The sequence below is a fragment of the Staurois parvus genome, unplaced genomic scaffold, assembly GCF_062004578.1.
Source record: "Staurois parvus isolate SC_StPar_1 unplaced genomic scaffold, SC_StPar_1.0 ptg000147l, whole genome shotgun sequence".
Classification (NCBI taxonomy): Eukaryota; Metazoa; Chordata; class Amphibia; order Anura; family Ranidae; genus Staurois; species Staurois parvus.
In genome coordinates, this window is record NW_028317943.1 from 20663064 (window position 1) to 20680602 (window position 17539).

General features: G+C 41.1%; 1 protein-coding gene across 1 annotated transcript in view; it reads right to left on the bottom strand.

Annotated features, from left to right (window-relative positions):
- The window catches only part of LGR5 (leucine rich repeat containing G protein-coupled receptor 5), a 226149-nt gene that overhangs the window by 71532 nt on the left and 137078 nt on the right, over positions 1 to 17539 (bottom strand). The window contains exons 3-4 of the mRNA XM_089674104.1: positions 9861 to 9932; positions 7882 to 7953 (exon numbers count right to left, since the gene is read on the bottom strand). Of these exons, the coding sequence (XP_089530230.1) occupies positions 7882 to 7953; positions 9861 to 9932 (144 nt within the window). The remainder of the gene's footprint in view (positions 1 to 7881; positions 7954 to 9860; positions 9933 to 17539) is intronic.

Genomic DNA, 17539 nt, shown 5'->3' on the forward strand with positions numbered 1-17539 from the left:
TTTTTTACTAAAATAATGAAAGAAGAGGAGAGGGAACACCCCTCTTGTAGTAAAAGAAGTAAGATTACAACATGGGCAAGAACCAAGCTAAGAACTATGGCAAGAAAAAGTAATGAGAAGTCACTGGTTGACCTAATCTGCCATACCTGAACTGAAGGAACACATTTTTAATATAGTTTAAATGTAACACATTATATTGCCAAAAGTATTGGGACACCCCTCCAAATCATTGGATTCAGGTGTTCCAATCACCTCCATGGCATCAGGTGTATAAAATTAAGCACCTAGGCATGCAGACTGCTGCTATAAACATTTGTGAAAGAATGGGTCGCTCTCCGGAGCTCAGTGAATTCAAGCATGGTACCGTGATAGGTTGCCACCTGTGCAATAAGTCCATCTGTGAAAGTTCCTTCCTACGAAATATTCCACGGTCAACTGTTAATGGTATTATAAAAAAGTGGAAGCAACAGCAACTTAAACATGAAGCGGTAGGCTGACAGAGCGGGGTCAGTGCATGCTGATGCTCACAGTGCACAAAAGTCGCCAACTGTCTGCAGAATCAATAGCCTCCAAACTTCATGTGGCCTTCAGATTAGCACAACACCAGTGCATAGAGAGCTTCATGGAATGCATTTCCATGGCCAAGCAGCTGCATCCAAGCCTTACATCACCAAGTGCAATGCAAAGCGATGCAGTGGTGTAAAGCACGCTGCCACTTGGCTCTAGAGCAGTGGAGAAGTGTTCTCTGGAGTGACGAATCATGCTTCTCTGTCTGGCAATCCGATGGACGTGTCTGGTTTGGCGGCTGCCAGGAGAACGGTACTTGCCTGACTGCATTGCGCCAAGTGTAAAGTTTGGTAGAGGGGGATTATGGTGTGGGGTTGTTTTTCAGGGGTTGGGCTTGACCCCCTAGCTCCAGTGAAGAGAACACTTAAGGCATCAGCATACCAAGACATTTTGGACAATTTCATGCTCCCAACCCCCAACTCAAACATTCTCATAGACACACTCCTAAACTTTGTGGACAGCCTTCCCAAAAGAGTTGAAGCTGTTATAGCTACAAAGGGTGGGCCAACTCAATATTGAACCCTGCGGACTAAGACTGGGATGCCATTAAAGATCATGTGCATGTAAAGGCATGCGTCCCCATAATTTTGGCAATATTGTGTAGTTGTAAAGGTTGAATATTTCTCTACTGTTACCTTCATTATCGACACATAATATTGTTAATTAACATAACTTAAAAAGAGGTTGGGTAGTATGTCAAACCTATAAACACATACAGGGAAATGTATTTCCTATATCACTAACACTTGTTTCTCTCCAGACTACAATGTGTCTGTTTGGAAAGTTTGGAGCTCATTTGCAGTAAAGAATGTTTCTATAATGGAGAAATGCAGCTAATTTCTGGGAGTAACAAAGGACAAGATAGCAGTGGAGATAGTGAGTTAACTGCCGTTTACCATTTACCATTTCACAGCTGCTCTTGTCTTTAAATGGGAGTTACCTGATCTTCTTATATCCTACTACACAATGGACACAAAACCATGCCAACTTCAAATGCAGAATCTAACAAAAGCATCCATTTGGGCTGAAGTTTTGTGAAGGTTACTTTGTTGCCTTAAAGCTCTTAACCCCATCCACTGTCCTACTAATTGTTTAACTTGTTCCAGAAATTGCATTCCTTGTGCAAATCTGTAATGCAAGAGACACCTGGTGAACAGCATGAAACAGGAAACTAAAAATCACACACCTTTATGTGAGGGGCATAGTCCAGCTTGAATGAACAAAGCAATCCTAGTTTTCCACCAATATTCCTCCTTTAGCCATAGTGCCTTTTCTGTTCTAAGCTTTATCATTCCATCTCACGGCTGCTACCCAGCTGTTTAGTATTCCCACTGATTACTGTCATTCTTCCGTAATGCAGTTATTGGACACCATGCTTTTTGTACCACCAATGGCGAGTCTTCATTTTGTGATTTAGAGATATGATACAATCTTGTGTAAGGAACCCCCCAGGCAAAGGTTGTGTAAGGAACCCCCCAGGTTTTCCAGGCAAAGCCTTATTATGCCATTCTGAACACTAAGCCCAAAATATATTAAATTACTCTTACAAAGTGACCCCTAACACCCCTACTGATTTTCAGCACTCCACGCCATCAGTGTTTGAGAAAATGCAAACATACAAATATGGTACTTCTGAAAAAACAGTCAGATACACTGTAGCCTTATTATAAATAAAGGCCCATTTAATTTACAGAAAGAATGTATATTTGTCAGTAACATCTATGTAGTTTTAAAGAATATAACATTTCTTTTGTGCTCATTATAGAAGAATTAAGACCTCATGCACACAGGACATTAAAAACGCACCTAAAGCTGCCTTTTGCAAACTTTTTTTAGGCGCGTCAAACATTTGGGCATTCACCCATTCAACTGGCCAGAATATACATCATTTCTAGTCATTGGAATCAATGAATGCGCAAGAGCTAAAGCGCCTAGCATTTTGCAGGCTGCTCCAGTCCAGTCATGTGATCTGGCTCCTTTGTGACAGCCAGCACAACTTCAGGAGAGACGAGGAGGCGCCGAAAATGGATGAGTCATTGAAGCCAATGGTAATGTCAGTACTCACTGTCAGTAGTGCGCTCTGTTCTCTTCCCCGCAACCGGCATCATGTGACTGGACTGGAGCGGCCTGCAAATAGCTAAGTATGTAGATCTTATTTACACAGATTAGCTTGCATAGGTGTTAGGAAGGGGATGCAGGACAATTTTAAGACTAGTTAAGTGTATAGCCAAAATTTCACTTAAAAAAGAAAAGGCAGGTATATATTTCTTGATGACTGATGTGATTTAGGCAATTTCTACAGGTGCCAGTGCTTAGCAAAGGAGGTGTCTGTCAGTCTGAAAGGGGAGACACAGAAAAGACATCAGGGAGGCATTCTGGTATTTTCAGTTCTACAGAAAAAATATCTGCAAATGCAACATGCTCTGTGAGATGTGTACTGCCACAGAAGCATGACACAGACCACTGAAGCAAACTGAGAATTAGGTTTCTGTAGGCACAGAACAGATACCTGTGGGCTGCAAAGGCAGGAGAATGCTAGTGGGACATTCATGGGCCTTGTATTTCTATAGTGATCAGTGGAGCATGTGGGGACTGATTTTGCTATGGAAAAAGGAAAAACACCAGTAGGGCATGCTGGGACATGCAGTTCTACATACACAGGAGACATGCCAGAGAGTTAAACTGTGACAAGAGAGGAATCAAACATGCTAGTACTTGTTGTACAGAGATAAAAGTGGAGTCACTGGGGCTTTAAAAGGAACTAATCAGGAAATGAATACTGAAATTGCCACCACTGACGTGTAAAGAAAAGTGCAAGCTTTGGAATGGTGAATATTATACCTGTTTTCACTGAAAGGAAATTCTTGTGGCTTCTGCCTTCATTCATCACAGCGGAGATGGAGGAACAGATGTTCTGGGGAAACCGTTCTAACCATTGACAGTAACAGTGGGCAGCTGTGGAAGAGGGAGGGGCACTACAACACTGTACAAGTGATCAGGTGGCTGTAGAGCTGCCAGGGTCACTTTTACAGTACAGGCGATTGGCAACTGAGAAAAAAAATACCAGGATCAAGACTGGCAAGTGGTTAAACTGAACACCACAACTGATTTCTAAAACACAAACGTCTTCTACATACTTCTGGCATTTGCATTTCACTCAAAAGACTCAATGTTTTTTTTTACATGGATAGTAATGGACTTAAAGAGGAACTTCACTCTCTCAATCAACATTGTCTATTTGCAAACCTTATGCTGCTAGCATTAGTAAATAGATTGGAAAGTATGTCACATTTGCTTGTTTTAAACCTTTTTTTACATTTCTTTAGTTACTTCATGCTTTCCATGCCTAGGCAAATGATGTCATACATCCTAGGAGTCCACAGGAGGGGGGGGGGGGTTCTCAGCTAAGCACACTCTCCTGCCTACATGCCAGAGCTAAGGGCAGATGGATTCCAGGAAGTAAATGTTACATGAATCATCTGCCCTTACTCAAGATGGCCACAGCCAGAAATGCTAGGGGGTGTTGTTCAAATTGATTTCTTAGCAAAATAAAACATGGAGACATGGATGGATGGGGGAGTTTGCTTTGAATAATAAAAATGAATTAAGCAACATTTTTGGTTTGTGGTGCTCAGATGCAATGTAGTTACGCTGTAAAGACGTAATTTGGGATAAACAAATATTGCTTAAATACATGAATCATCTAAATTCTAACTTGAATTTGGTATTGTTGGTGTATTTCTTACAAACCTCTGCAGTAATCTAATATGAAACAAGTTCTACACTTTACCTCTGTGCAGGAATTTCCTGTAGTGAAGACCAGTCACTGCTGCTCTCTCTCTTTTGAAGAGCAACCAGTCTTCCCCATATCTGCCCTGTCCTGGATTTCTTTTTAAGTGGTAATGTCCAGAGCTGCTGGGAAATGTTTATGTGCTTGATCTGAACGTGGTAATGTAATACTCACTGGGGGTATTTACTAAACCTGAAGAGTGCAAAATCAGGTGCAACTCTGCATAGAAACCAATCAGCTTCCAGGTTTTATTGCCAAAATGTATTTAAAAAAGCTGATGTTAGAAGCTGGTTAGCTATCATACACAGCTGCACCAGAGTCTGAGTGCACCAGCTTTAGTAAATCTATCCCACTGAGGTTAGTTCTACTTGAGTGCCGGTTCACACTAATGTGAATTCTATGTGGATCAGATGTCATCTGAAAAGCACAGATTTGCATGTAATCTACAAGTACATTATTTCCAATGCAGGCTGTTCACATATAAGCAGTGCAAATTTGATCTGGTCCAAAAAAAAACTCCTGGGCAAGATTAGTATGGGTGTGGTGTGAATTTCATCTCCTGCTATGCCCAGTCCCCTCAGAAATCGCATTCAATTTGCGCCTGTCGCAGCAGAAATCGCACTGTGATACCGAGCTGTGAAAGATTTGCACAGCATCAGTGTGAACCGCCACTGAAGTGTTGGAACTATGCCTGTCAGAACAGCCTGGTATTTAAATGTAATAATAGGGACACTACATGTGCAAGTATTTGTAGGCATTTCTAGGTCTGATTGCATCATTACAGTGGAAGAGTTGCTTTAAAAAAAAAAAAAAAGTATATTTACTTTTAGTATGTATTTTAATAATCTTGCAAAGTTTACGTGAAAATACTTTTTTGTGACATCCAACTTGCTTGTCAAACTAATAGCTTAATAAGGTATTTCATATGCAATTTTTCCAGAATCTCTCTATTTCTAGTTCCCTGGTCTCCTCTTCCCACGCCCGACTGCAGGACTTCTCCAGGACTTCCCCCATCCTCTGGAACTCACTACCCCAATCCATCAGACTGTCACCTACCCTCCTCACCTTTAGGCGCACCCTAAAAACCCATCTCTTCAGGGAAGCCTACCCCACCCTCACCTAACAGCCGATCTCCTCCACTCCTCCCACCACTCCATCCCCCACAGCCACTTCCTCCTGTACCACTATCCCCTCCCTCCTAGATTGTAAGCTCGAAAGAGCAGGGCCCTCGAACCTCTCGTATATTGTTTTGTTACTGTATTGTCTCATTTACTGTCCCCCACTATATTGTACAGCGCTGAGCAAACGTTTTGGCGCTATATAAACACTGTATAATAATAATATTATTTCTAGGGCTAAATGATTACTATCCTTGCTGGGTGACTGCCACAAGGAGAGTACCATTTTTAATCAGCCTGAGCTGATCCATAAATGTGAGAATGAATGCAAGTGTATATAAAACATATTCAGCAGCTATTCTAAAGATGTAACACATGCATAAACAAGAGTATCACATGAAGCTAATCATGTTCATGCATACAAATATAAAAAAATGAAGCTGAACTCCAGGAGTCGTGTATTCTTCCAGTATTCTTGGTGTTTTTTCTGAATATCTATGCAGTAATCCAACTTTGCCTCTGTGCTTCTTATATTAAGTCCAGTCACTGCTGTTTTCTCTCCTTGTGTAGAGTGACTGGTCTTGTCTGCCCCTCTTGTGGTTTTCTGCAGGCAGTCTGTAGTGAGTGGACGTGCTCCCTAAACAGGCTATGTACAGCCCAGTAATGATGTCACCACTAGTTTACAAGATAATATTTGGGTTTGCAAAGTCTATTGGTGCACATAAAGTGGATTTACATCCTTTGTGGCTATTGAGGAATACATTTATATGAAAGTTTAAGTACCTGGAGTTCAGCTTTATGGACACTAGAGCTTCCCCTTAACCTCCCTAGCGGTATGATTATGTCCATATTTCTGTGCTGAAAGCGGTACATTTTTTTGCATGGAAAAATGTATTTTTTTTATTGTAGGCCTGTAATTTTTAGGAATAACTCACTGAAATCTGTCCGAACAAGAGTCTAGTAAATATCCCGGGTATGATAAAACTTGAAACACGAAATCATAAATTATAATTTAACAAATAATCATAAAAAATAATAATATAATAATAATAAATGTAATTCAATAATATAATCAAACCAAAAACACTGAAATTTGAAATATAGCGCCAAGTTTGCACATCGCTGAGCAAAGTCGCAAAATCGTTTTCAGTGTCTGATGACGAATTTCCCCACGAATCATTATCACTCAATTCTGCAAGTGGTTCTGATTTACTATCGCTGTTCTATAGCTGGTCTAAGACCGCTTTTGACCTAAAGGGACGCTTTTTCGACGCCATGGACTTTTATAAGTTTCCAGGCAGAAAGAACAGTCAAAATGCAGGCAGGGCACAGGACAAAGCAGTAGGGACAAAATGTATGTGAAATGGTTTGATACAGTAATGTTTTACTATGTAATATTCGTTTATTAGAAAATGACACTTTTTAAAATTTTCAAATTTGCCACCGGTTCTGGCCCCCGTATGTCCCGACGCTCGCAGGGACTGGAACACGGAAGCCGGATGCCGGCATCGGCCGGAGGAGAAGGCCCAGGGACTCTGCAGGGGACGCATTGTGGGAGCACAGGACAAGGTAAGTGCTGCAGGGAATCCCTGAGCAACGCCGCATGGTAAGCCCGAGTGTAGCTCGGGGTTACCGCTTTTGGTACTGAAACTCTACCCCGAGCTACACTCGGGAATACCGCCAGGGAGGTTAAGAGACAATTTTTGTGTCCTTTTATGAAACAGAGATCAGCGGCGATCCTGAGGATTGTTGCTGATCTCCGATTAGTGGTTTAGGAAACAGAGATGATCAGCGGAGAACATGTTCTCCGCTGATCATCTCAACACACAGATGGCCAGTATATGAAGGAGCGATCTAGCCCTTCACTGGCGATCTGTATTCTCCCTCCAGATTCTCTAGCTCATAGCTGGAGAATCGGAGGAACCGCAAACGAAGCAGCGATAATTTACTGCTGCTTAGTAAACGGTGTTTGACTGATCTCTTACTGTAATCTCGCAAGATTATAGTAAAAGCAGCCGTTTTCCAGCATTCAAAGTGTTTGTAGATCGCTTCTCCCTTCATTCGGAGAAGTGATCTACACCGCTTCATAAAAAGGCATTCAGAGGAGAACTGTCTTCTCCGAGAAAGCCGGAGAAATGAGCAGTGGTCATTTACCACTGCTTGATAAAAGGACACCAAAACCGCTAAGCTAAAGTCAGATACATTCATAATGCATAATATTTAAAAAAAAGAAGAAGATGCACAGTATATAAATAAAAGGAAATAGTGTTAGATAAAAGAATGCCTATAAAATGTCTTCTCGGATAGACACAATTTTCTGTGATAAGGAAATAGGAGAACACAAAGCAGAAAGGATGAGAAGTATTTTAATTGTTATCCATTATATAGGCTATGAAACATACTTACAGAGACTGGAGACTGCGGAGATTATGAAATGCATCACTTGGGACCTGTTTTAACTGGTTATTCTGTAACATCCTGTAAAAAAATAAAAAAAATCACTATACAATAATGCAGAGAGAAGCCTTTGTAGCTTTCTTCTCATACAATTATCCAAACCACGATATCTAGGCCAGCACAAAAAGCTAACAATAGGATCAGTCTCAGATTTAATTGTTTAAACACTAGTCTATGAACTCTCTGTAAGGTTCTGGGAGCTAAACATAAACTATAGGAGGGTGCATTAACATGCATGTTCCTGTAGGTCGGCAGGCACTCACCTGTTTAGAAGATGTGTTCAGAAGCTGATGCCAGAAGCACAATGGCAAAGACAACACACCATATAGACATATTTACTCAGCTGCATTTTCAAAGGAAAATATTCTTAATACTGTGGCAGTAACTGCTGCATAATAGCAGTTTCACAGTCAGTGTCCCGGTGTTATTGTATGATTTATTTACACTAATGTAAATATGTCTGAGGTTACAGTCCGGAATAATTCACTGTTAAAATCAGTATTCATAGATCTGCATACCAGTACTCTCAGTGCCTGGTCCAGAAAATGACATGTCATAGTTTTAATACTGTCTTTCACCAGAGAGAAGATTTCTCTTTTCTTCCAGTTCTGTCGGATACATCTGTCATGTGGACAAAAAACAAGGGAATATCTCTTTCACAGGGACTTAAAAAACAAACCTTTAAAAAGTTTCTTAACTTTCTGTCGCTGTTAGAATTTTTTTGTATCACTTCATGTGCCCCTGTTAGAAGATTACTCCTCATTCCCTGTTTTTTGACACCCATCATATAGACAAAAGTGACAGCAAACCTCCAAAATGAAGACACAGAAAGCAAATTAAAGAATTAACTGAGGTTCTCTATACAAAATAAATGTTTTTTGGGTAGGCTTTAAGATAAGTGAATGTCTACATATTCTATAAGATTATCTAAAACATCTGAAAGAGTTTGTTTATATTGCCATTTTGGAGATTTCCCCTGACTAACTGTAAAGTCAGCAGGACTTGAGGAGAAGATTTTTCAAGACTGGGAACACATACTGCATTATAAACTCTTTAAAAAAAAAAAGTAAATGAAAACATTCAGATTTAAAGTGATATTAAAGCTTTTTTTTTTCATTTTTTTTTTCTAACAAACATATCATACTTACCTGCTCTATACAACGGTTTTGCACAGAGCAGTCAATCCTCTTCTTTCTGGGTCCTCTGCTGGTGCTCCTGGCTCCCCCCACTCAACCAGACCCCCCAATAACAATCCACTTCCTATGGGGGCGTAGCTGTGTGCTTGCTCCCGAGCCCTGCTTTGATATGTTTGAGGTTTTTTTATACAAAACATATCATACTTACTTGCTCTGTACAATGGTTTTGCACAGAGCAGCCCATCCTCTTCTTTTCAGGTCCCTCACTGGTGCTCCTGGTTCCTCCCACTCGACTGGACCCCCCAATAGCAAGCCACTACCTATGGGGGCATGGCTGTGTGCCCGCTCCCGAGTCCTGCTCTGTGTCCATAAAATGAGCCGCGTCTCGCAACCAGCAGTCAGAACCAATAGCTCCCGCTGCTGTGTCTCAGCCAATGAGGAGAGAGAGACCCAGAACAGCCGAGACTCCTGTGCACATCTCTTGATTGAGAGGGAGCTCACGTAAATATTGGGGGGTGTGGGCCGCAGACAGAGTGCCGGTTCACATACACTATATTGCCAAAAGCGTAAAACATACAGGTCCTGAGAGTGAATCCGACCTCAGTCTCAACAAAATAGACTGCTTTGCGACCAGCATAAAATTAATTTACTGTATATTTATTATATAGCTTTGGAGAAACAGTCTTTGCTGAAAATATTCAAACAATGTTAGCAATAGTAGTGTAAATAGAGACTGACAACAACTGAGAATTGTAATCAGAAGTATATACTCCAAGGGCTCAGCCTACTTACAGAACTTTAAGACTGCTGAGTCCAGCAAAAGCTCCTTTGGGGATGTATGTCAAGTCATTTCCTGCAAGACGTCTGCAGAGACAAAAAACACAAGTAAAACCATTTTCTTTGCATGCAACACATTTATGCAAGGTTCATCTCAGCACATCAAAACTATCGATTCAGTAGACATGCCAAATGCAGTTGTTTTCCCATCTTATTATTACAAAACAAAGTAAATAAACACAAATAATCTCCTCTAATAAAAGCAGTGACTTAAGAAAGTAAATGTTTCAATCTTACTGTGATGCTGCAACTTGTACATTTTGTTTGCCAGCAGTGAAGCTAGCATTACTCACAATAACCCAGACTGTCAATATTGTCTCACACTAAGTATTCATTTGCAAAACAATGTATTTCAGTGATTCCAATATGCAATACTAGATAGCAAATTGTAATGTTGCACTGCATTAGGGTTATTTAATAATCACTAAATAATATACAAAGTACAGTAGCCCATATCAGTAGATGACACTGGTTTCTGTATGGAGGTCAGTAAACAATGAATCCTAATTGGCTTCTATGACTTATCTTTCGGTATTCAATTCTAAATTATTCTTACATTGATCTTACTTTGGCATGATGATTTCTAACTGACGTGATTTTGTACATCATCATAGCACTTTGTAATGCTTTACTGAAAAGCCCAGTTAAAGTGTCACAAAAGGCAATTTTTTATTTATTTATTTTTTGTTTTGTATAGAGTAGAGATGGATTAGAACACCTGTCAGGTTTTTATTGCTGTCTGATTCACCCTCTCTATATGTCCTGTTTACTGCTATCATGGAAAGTGAAAGCAAAAGAAAACCCCAAATTTTGGGTTGACATCGGAACAAGAATAGAGGAACCTAACACAATGGACACAAACCACCACTCACTCTAATGGCAACACCCTCGACCTTGTATTCTCCCACCTATGCACTCCCTGTGACCTCTCTAACACCCCCTTTCCTCTCTCTAATCACAACTTAATCAACTTCACACTCTCCGTCTATTACCTCCCATGCCTCCAACCAACAGTTACCCACAGAAACCTCCACCACCTCTGCATTTCTCTTCTTCACTCTTCTACCGAGTTCTTTTATGATTAAATTTCACCCCTGTCCTGCCCAGACCTGGTCACATCTGCCTACAACAACTTGTCATCCTCCCTGGACACACTTGCTCCTCTCTTTACATGCAGAACCAGGCCTTGCCTGCTACAACCCTGGCAAACAAATGACACCAGAAGTCTCAAGAGACGTTGCCATGCTCTTGAGCAAGCGTGGCACACAACAAAATCCTTGCAAGTCTTCACCCTCTAAAAATCAGCCCTTCTCATATACAACTCCAGCCTCCATGCTGCTAAACAAACCTACTACAACAATCTTATAAAAACCCTCTCATCCAATCCTCGTCAACTCTTTTCTAATCTTAATTCCTTACTTCATCCCCCACTGCCTCTACCCGCCAACTTACTTATTGCGCAGGAGATTGCCAGTAATTTTAAGAACAAGATCAACACAATTCATGATGAGATCTCCAATGTCAAGCTTCCTCCTCCAACCAACATACCAGGCCTAACACCACACTCATTACTTTCCTCCTTTGGCCCTGTTACCACCGAGGAGGTTGCCAAACTCCTTTCCGAGACTCACCTCACCACCTGTCCTCTGAACCCTGTCCTCTCACAATTATTGTGGCCTCCTTCCTGCTCTATCATAGACTCTCTAACCCACATCTTCAACCTCTCCCTCTCCACCGGCACCTTTCCCTCCCTGTTCAAACATGCTCTGCTTACCCCTATACTTAAAAAACCCTTGCTGGACCGCACCTGTTTGAATAACGTAAGGCATCTCCCTGCTCCCATTTGCCTCCAAGCTGCTCGAGTGCCTTGTCCAAAACCATATAAGTTGCCATCTCAGCAACAATAACCTTTTTGATCCCCTACAATTTGGCTTCCGCCCATAACATTCCACTGAAACTGCCCTACTAAAACTCACAAATGACCTACTAACTACTAAAACCAATGGCCATTACTCCATACTCATACTCTTAGACCTTTCCGCTGCCTTTGACACAGTTGACCACCTGCTCCTCCTCAGTAAACTCCACTCCCTTGGCTTTCATGACTCTGCTCTTTCCTGGTTCTCCTCTTCTCAGCACACTTTCAGCATCACATACAACATTAACTCCTGTGCTCCTCTGCCTCTTTCTGTTGGAGTACCCCAAGGCTCTGTCCTTGGGCCCCTCCTTTTCTCTCTACACCTTCTCCATGCGCCAATTGATAACCTCCCATGGCTTCCAATACCACTTCTACACTGACAACACCCAGATCTATCTCTTCACTCCCCAGCTCACCCCCTCAATCTCCTCACATAAGTCTAATGAGCGACATATCTGTATGGACACCACTTCCTCAAATTCAATCTTTCTAAAACCGAGCTTGTAATATTTCCTCCTCCCCGATTCCCCACTCATGACTTTACCATTAAGATCAACAGCACAACCATTGGTCCTTTCTCACATGCAAGGGTGCTAGGTGTAATGCTAGACTCTGACCTGTCATTTGGGCCCCACATCCAATTACTGGCTAAATCCTGCCACCTCAACCTAAGCAACATTTCCACCACAAAACAACTTATCTATGCCTTGGTTATATCCCGCCTTGATTACTTCAACTCCCTCCTCACTGGAATAACTTTACACAGGCTATCCCACCTTTATTATGAATGCTGCTGCTAGACTTATACACCTTACCAACTGATCAGCGACTGCTGTCCATCTCTGCCAATCCCTCCACTGGCTTCCACTAACCCAGCGTATAAAATTCAAAATACTAACCACAATGTACAAAGCATCCACAACACTGCCCCTAGCTACATCACCAACCTCATCTGCAGATATCGTCCAAATCCGCTCCGCTCCTCCCAAGACATCTCGTTCTCTAGCTCCATTGTCACCTCCTCCCATACCCACCTCCAGGACTTCTCCAGAACCTCTCCCATCCTCTGCAGCTCACTACCTCAGTATGTCTGGTCAGCCCCCACCCTGTCCGCCTTTAGGAGATCTTTGAAAATTCACTTATTCAGGGAAGCCTACCCAGCCTCCACCTAAGAACTGTACTTGAATCACCTCCACTAGATCATCCCAAGCAGCTATCACCTTTTGTATCACCTCCCCTTCCTTTAGACTGTAAGGTCCATGAGCAGGTCCCCCTAATTCCTTTTGTATTGAACTGTATTTTAGTGTCCCCCTATATATAGTAAAGCACTGCATAAACTTTTGGCACTGTATAAATCCTGTATTATAATAATAATAATAATAATAATAATAATAATAGAGGATACATCTTCAAATGGGGATATTAGTTCTGGTGACCATGATGACACATTGGGATTTGGAGGTATTTTCTCTCGTTTTATTCTAATTGTGTTCTATTTTGGCTATGGGACAGGAAGTGAAGTAAAATCTCCACAATGAGACACAGATAGCAAAAAAAATGACAATTGTTATAACCTTCCCTTACTCTATCCAAAATGAAAAAAAAAAGTAAGGTATGTATATATGTATCCAAGGTTGAACTTGTAAGGGGTCTTTAAGAGTAAATAGGTTAATTCTCCCACCGTTTGGCATATTAACAGCCTATCCTCTGTTTCATTGGTTCAGTCACCCTCTCTTTGGGAGAAAGGGTGGGTCAGATGAGAGGAGCAATTTCTGGTTTAGGAGTAATACCTTCACATTTATGGCAAAAGAAACGAATCAAGCCTACCATGTGATGGTGAGATGGTGTTTCCCCACCCTTGAGGAGCAGAGCACACTAGCTGAGTAGCCCCAGAAACAACTGAGATTGTTTGGACTTTTGATTAGCATGAAAAAGTAATTCCAGTTTCCTAAAGGACGTTAAGTTGAACAAAAGAAAGTACACCTTACCCTTGTATCTCCTGTAAGGCAGGCCATACACAGAGAGACATTTGCTCGATTACCCTATCTACACCATCAGTGTTGACAGGGTAATCCCTCTTGGGGAGCCACTGTATTTTCCTGGAGGGGGGTGGCGGGGGAAGTTGTCCCCACTGGGAGAAGTGATTATTGCAAGCAGCTATACCAGCCACTATCGATTACATGTAAAATACAGCAGGCTGGTTGTACCCAACTTTCATCAAAAAATGCTTATCGGTTACAGAAATTAGAAACATTTATTGAGCTCCAAAGATAAGCAAGTAAATCTAAGTAGGTCTAAGATAAGTGTGTATTTTACTCCATTTGTATAATTCAAAAACATCAAGAGAAAGTAAGTAACAAAGAAAAAAAAAGCCATATACAGCCTGTGTGCTATGCAGGGCAGTGAGTGGTTGCAGAGGAGTGAAGTGAGTCAGCTGATATGAGGCTGTGCCTTAACAGAATGAGCTGTGCCCTCTTCTCGTAAGTCCCATTGAGGCTGCTATAGCAGCATGCTAGCTTGGAACTTTATCAGAACAGTATCCAGACTGCTACCCACACAGATGTAGCCACTGGGCAAACGCATGCCAGTATGGCATCTTGGCCGTTACTTGCACTGCTGCTAAGAAAAGGTGACAGGAGAAACAGTCAAATAATTGTTGTAAAACAGACACCCTGGAGACATTGTCTGTTGATGAACACATTTTACCAGGGCGCATGTGCCACCAGGACACAGACACAGCAAGCCCACATTACAAAAGGACTACCAAAAGCAGAGCTACCTTACACATCAGGGCTAAAAAAGAAAAAAAATGACTCTGCATCCCCAGGTTGATATAAAATGAAGCTTACACAACTAGGGTATGAACTGTATTAAGTTAATTTTAAGTAAACTGTGTTGTTATGAAATGAACACATCCCAGTTTCAGTGATACCGCATAGTTGTTTGCAGCAAAACTGGCTTGTTTTGGTCTGTAAAAATATTTTCTCTGGGTTTATAGCCAAAAAAGCGATCAAAGTTTTATGTTCAATCTACTAAGTGTCCTCACATCCTCCATATTCTTTATTAGGCAGAACTTTAATACCAGACCAGGTGGCGACAACCCGCATAATGCACAGCTCCAATTCATTTTGAGCTACATTTAGTACAGTGATTGCCATGACATGAAGCCAGAGAAGAATTGAGACACGCAGCTGCAAGAGATAACTCAGGAATTCTGAGGTAATACAGCTATTGTGTAAAGAAACTGGTAAACTTTTTTCATTTAAACTGATTAATGCAGAGTACAGGTAATAGTCACATCACTATAGAATCAGGGTTATTTGAACAGCACACACATTTTTGACGATGTCATATATTTTTATACATCAGTGCCCTTCATTTTGTGCTCTAAAAGCTCAGGCCTGTTTCTTGTTTCTAGAACTATTTCAACAGATGCAGTCCCGATGGGCTACATAAATATTTAGGTCACATTAGGAACATTTTGACACTTTATGTACACCATTACAAGGGTCTGACTTAGTATACTCTGGCTGTTGAAGCACAATAAAGGTACGAATGCTTCAATATACTCCCCCCTTACTTCCAAATGGGAATCTGGGTAGTGAACTCAAAGAAGCAGTTGAGGGAAGGAAAGTGAGTTGAGGGCCTTGCTTCATGTACTCTAGGAAGATACCAATTAAGAAGAGACCCTCACAACAAATTTATGTCATTGGCACTATCTTTCTTTCCTAAAACCATGTTTGATTTTTACTTTACCAATGTTGCACATCATGAAAGAGAAGAAACAGTTTGACTGTTAGGCTTTACACACACTGCAGCTGTCAAGCGCCTGTTTTACAGGCATGGACGTTTTTTTTTTGCCGCTAAACATCCCTCTATGTTAACCTACATGTCCATGCAGATATAGGCTTTTAGTGTTTAGAGATAGAGGCGTTTAGGAGCAGAAATCTGAACACATCAAAATAAGAAAACTATTTGTACGGGAAGGAATAATATTACTGTGCTTCCAAATTTAGGCCAAATAATAGCTGATCAAGACTGAACATAAGCTGAGACTTGCCCTGCTTGAATAATAATAATACAAGGTATCGATGATCCCTACAATAACTGCACTAGCAGTTCATGCGCAATTCACCATTGTATAAAACTTAAAGCGAAGGTCCAGTCTCCTCTGAAAAAAAGTCAGCAGCTACAAAAACTGTAGCTGCTGACTTTTAAAAATAGCCACCCATCTGTCACACAATCCAGAAGTGTACTCACCCTAGCCGGGTTCACTGGCCGTCCGCTGTTCTCGGTGCCGACATCTTAAGTGTGGGCACCCGGCTGTGACAGCTTGCGGCTTCACAGCCGTGTGCCCACTGGACATGTGCAAGTAGCACTGCCTACTGTGATTGGTCAAGCAGCCTTCTGGGACCTGTCACGTGTCCCAGAAGACTGTGGGGGGAACGACGGGGAACTTCTGCTACTGATTGGGTAGGCAGTCAGAGTGGAAGTGGGGGCAGGTACCTGTCAAATCGGGTACCCGCTCCCGAAAGGTGCCAATTCATCACAGGGATCAGGGGACCAGTGCTTAAAGCGGCACTTCCCCTTTTGGGTGGAGCTCTGCTTTAATGTCAGAGACACAAACAGTGGAGCACTCAAACTGAAATTGCTATACTGTCATAGATTGCATTGAATTTTTTTGGTCAACCATGCATTATGGGAAAGAGCAGTAATTCTTACAAAATAGGAAGCAGAGTTTGTTAATGCAATTAGCGAAAATAGTAGTTATCATGTCCATATGAATTTAGCTGGCCATACAGTAGTTTTTTTGTTTTAATTTTGATTGTCTAATAGTTAGTGTGGTAAAACTGACATTTGTTCAACTACAGTGAAGAGAAAGTTTGAAGGACAAGGATGGAAATTTTTTCTCAAACCAACTAATTTCTAACAGTGTATATAGTTTTCGCTCACATAGTCCATTCATTCCAAAATCAAATCCTCAAACACCCACCTAAACCATATTTTATATTCTATTAGCTGAGGCCTTTCCCCCCTTCCTCCAAATGCTACAGAAGAGAATGACCACCATCCATCCAGCGCATGCTGCTTAACCATTTTAGCTCTGGAAAGTTTTACCCCCTTCATGACTAGGCCATTTTTTACAGTTTGGCATTGTGCTACTTTAGTCAGTGCTGTATACAAACATTCATATTTTTTTTCACACAAAAACAGCTTACCGTACTTTTGGTGGTATTTGATCAACACTGGGTTTGTTTGTTTTTTGTGATATAACAAAAAAGACCCCAAATTTTGTAAAAAAACAAACAATATTTTTACTTTTTGCTATAAAACATATCAAATAAAAAATTCTAACAAAAATATAATTTCTTCATAAATTTTGTCCAAATTGTATTCTGCTACGTCTCTGGTAAAATAAAAACCCAATAAGTGTATATTGGTTCCATTAAAGTTATAGCTTCTACAAACTATGGTATAGATACTTGAATTTTTATTTTTTTATACTAGTAATGGCGGTGATCAGCGACTTATAGTGGGATTGCAAAAGTGTGGTGAGCAATCTTACACTAACTGATGCTGAGGGGAACTGACTAACTGACACTGACAACACCAGTGACACTAATACAATGATCAGTGCTAAAATTATACACTGTCACTGTACTAATGACACTGGTTGGGAAAGGATTAACATCTAAGGTGATCAAGGGGTTAAAAA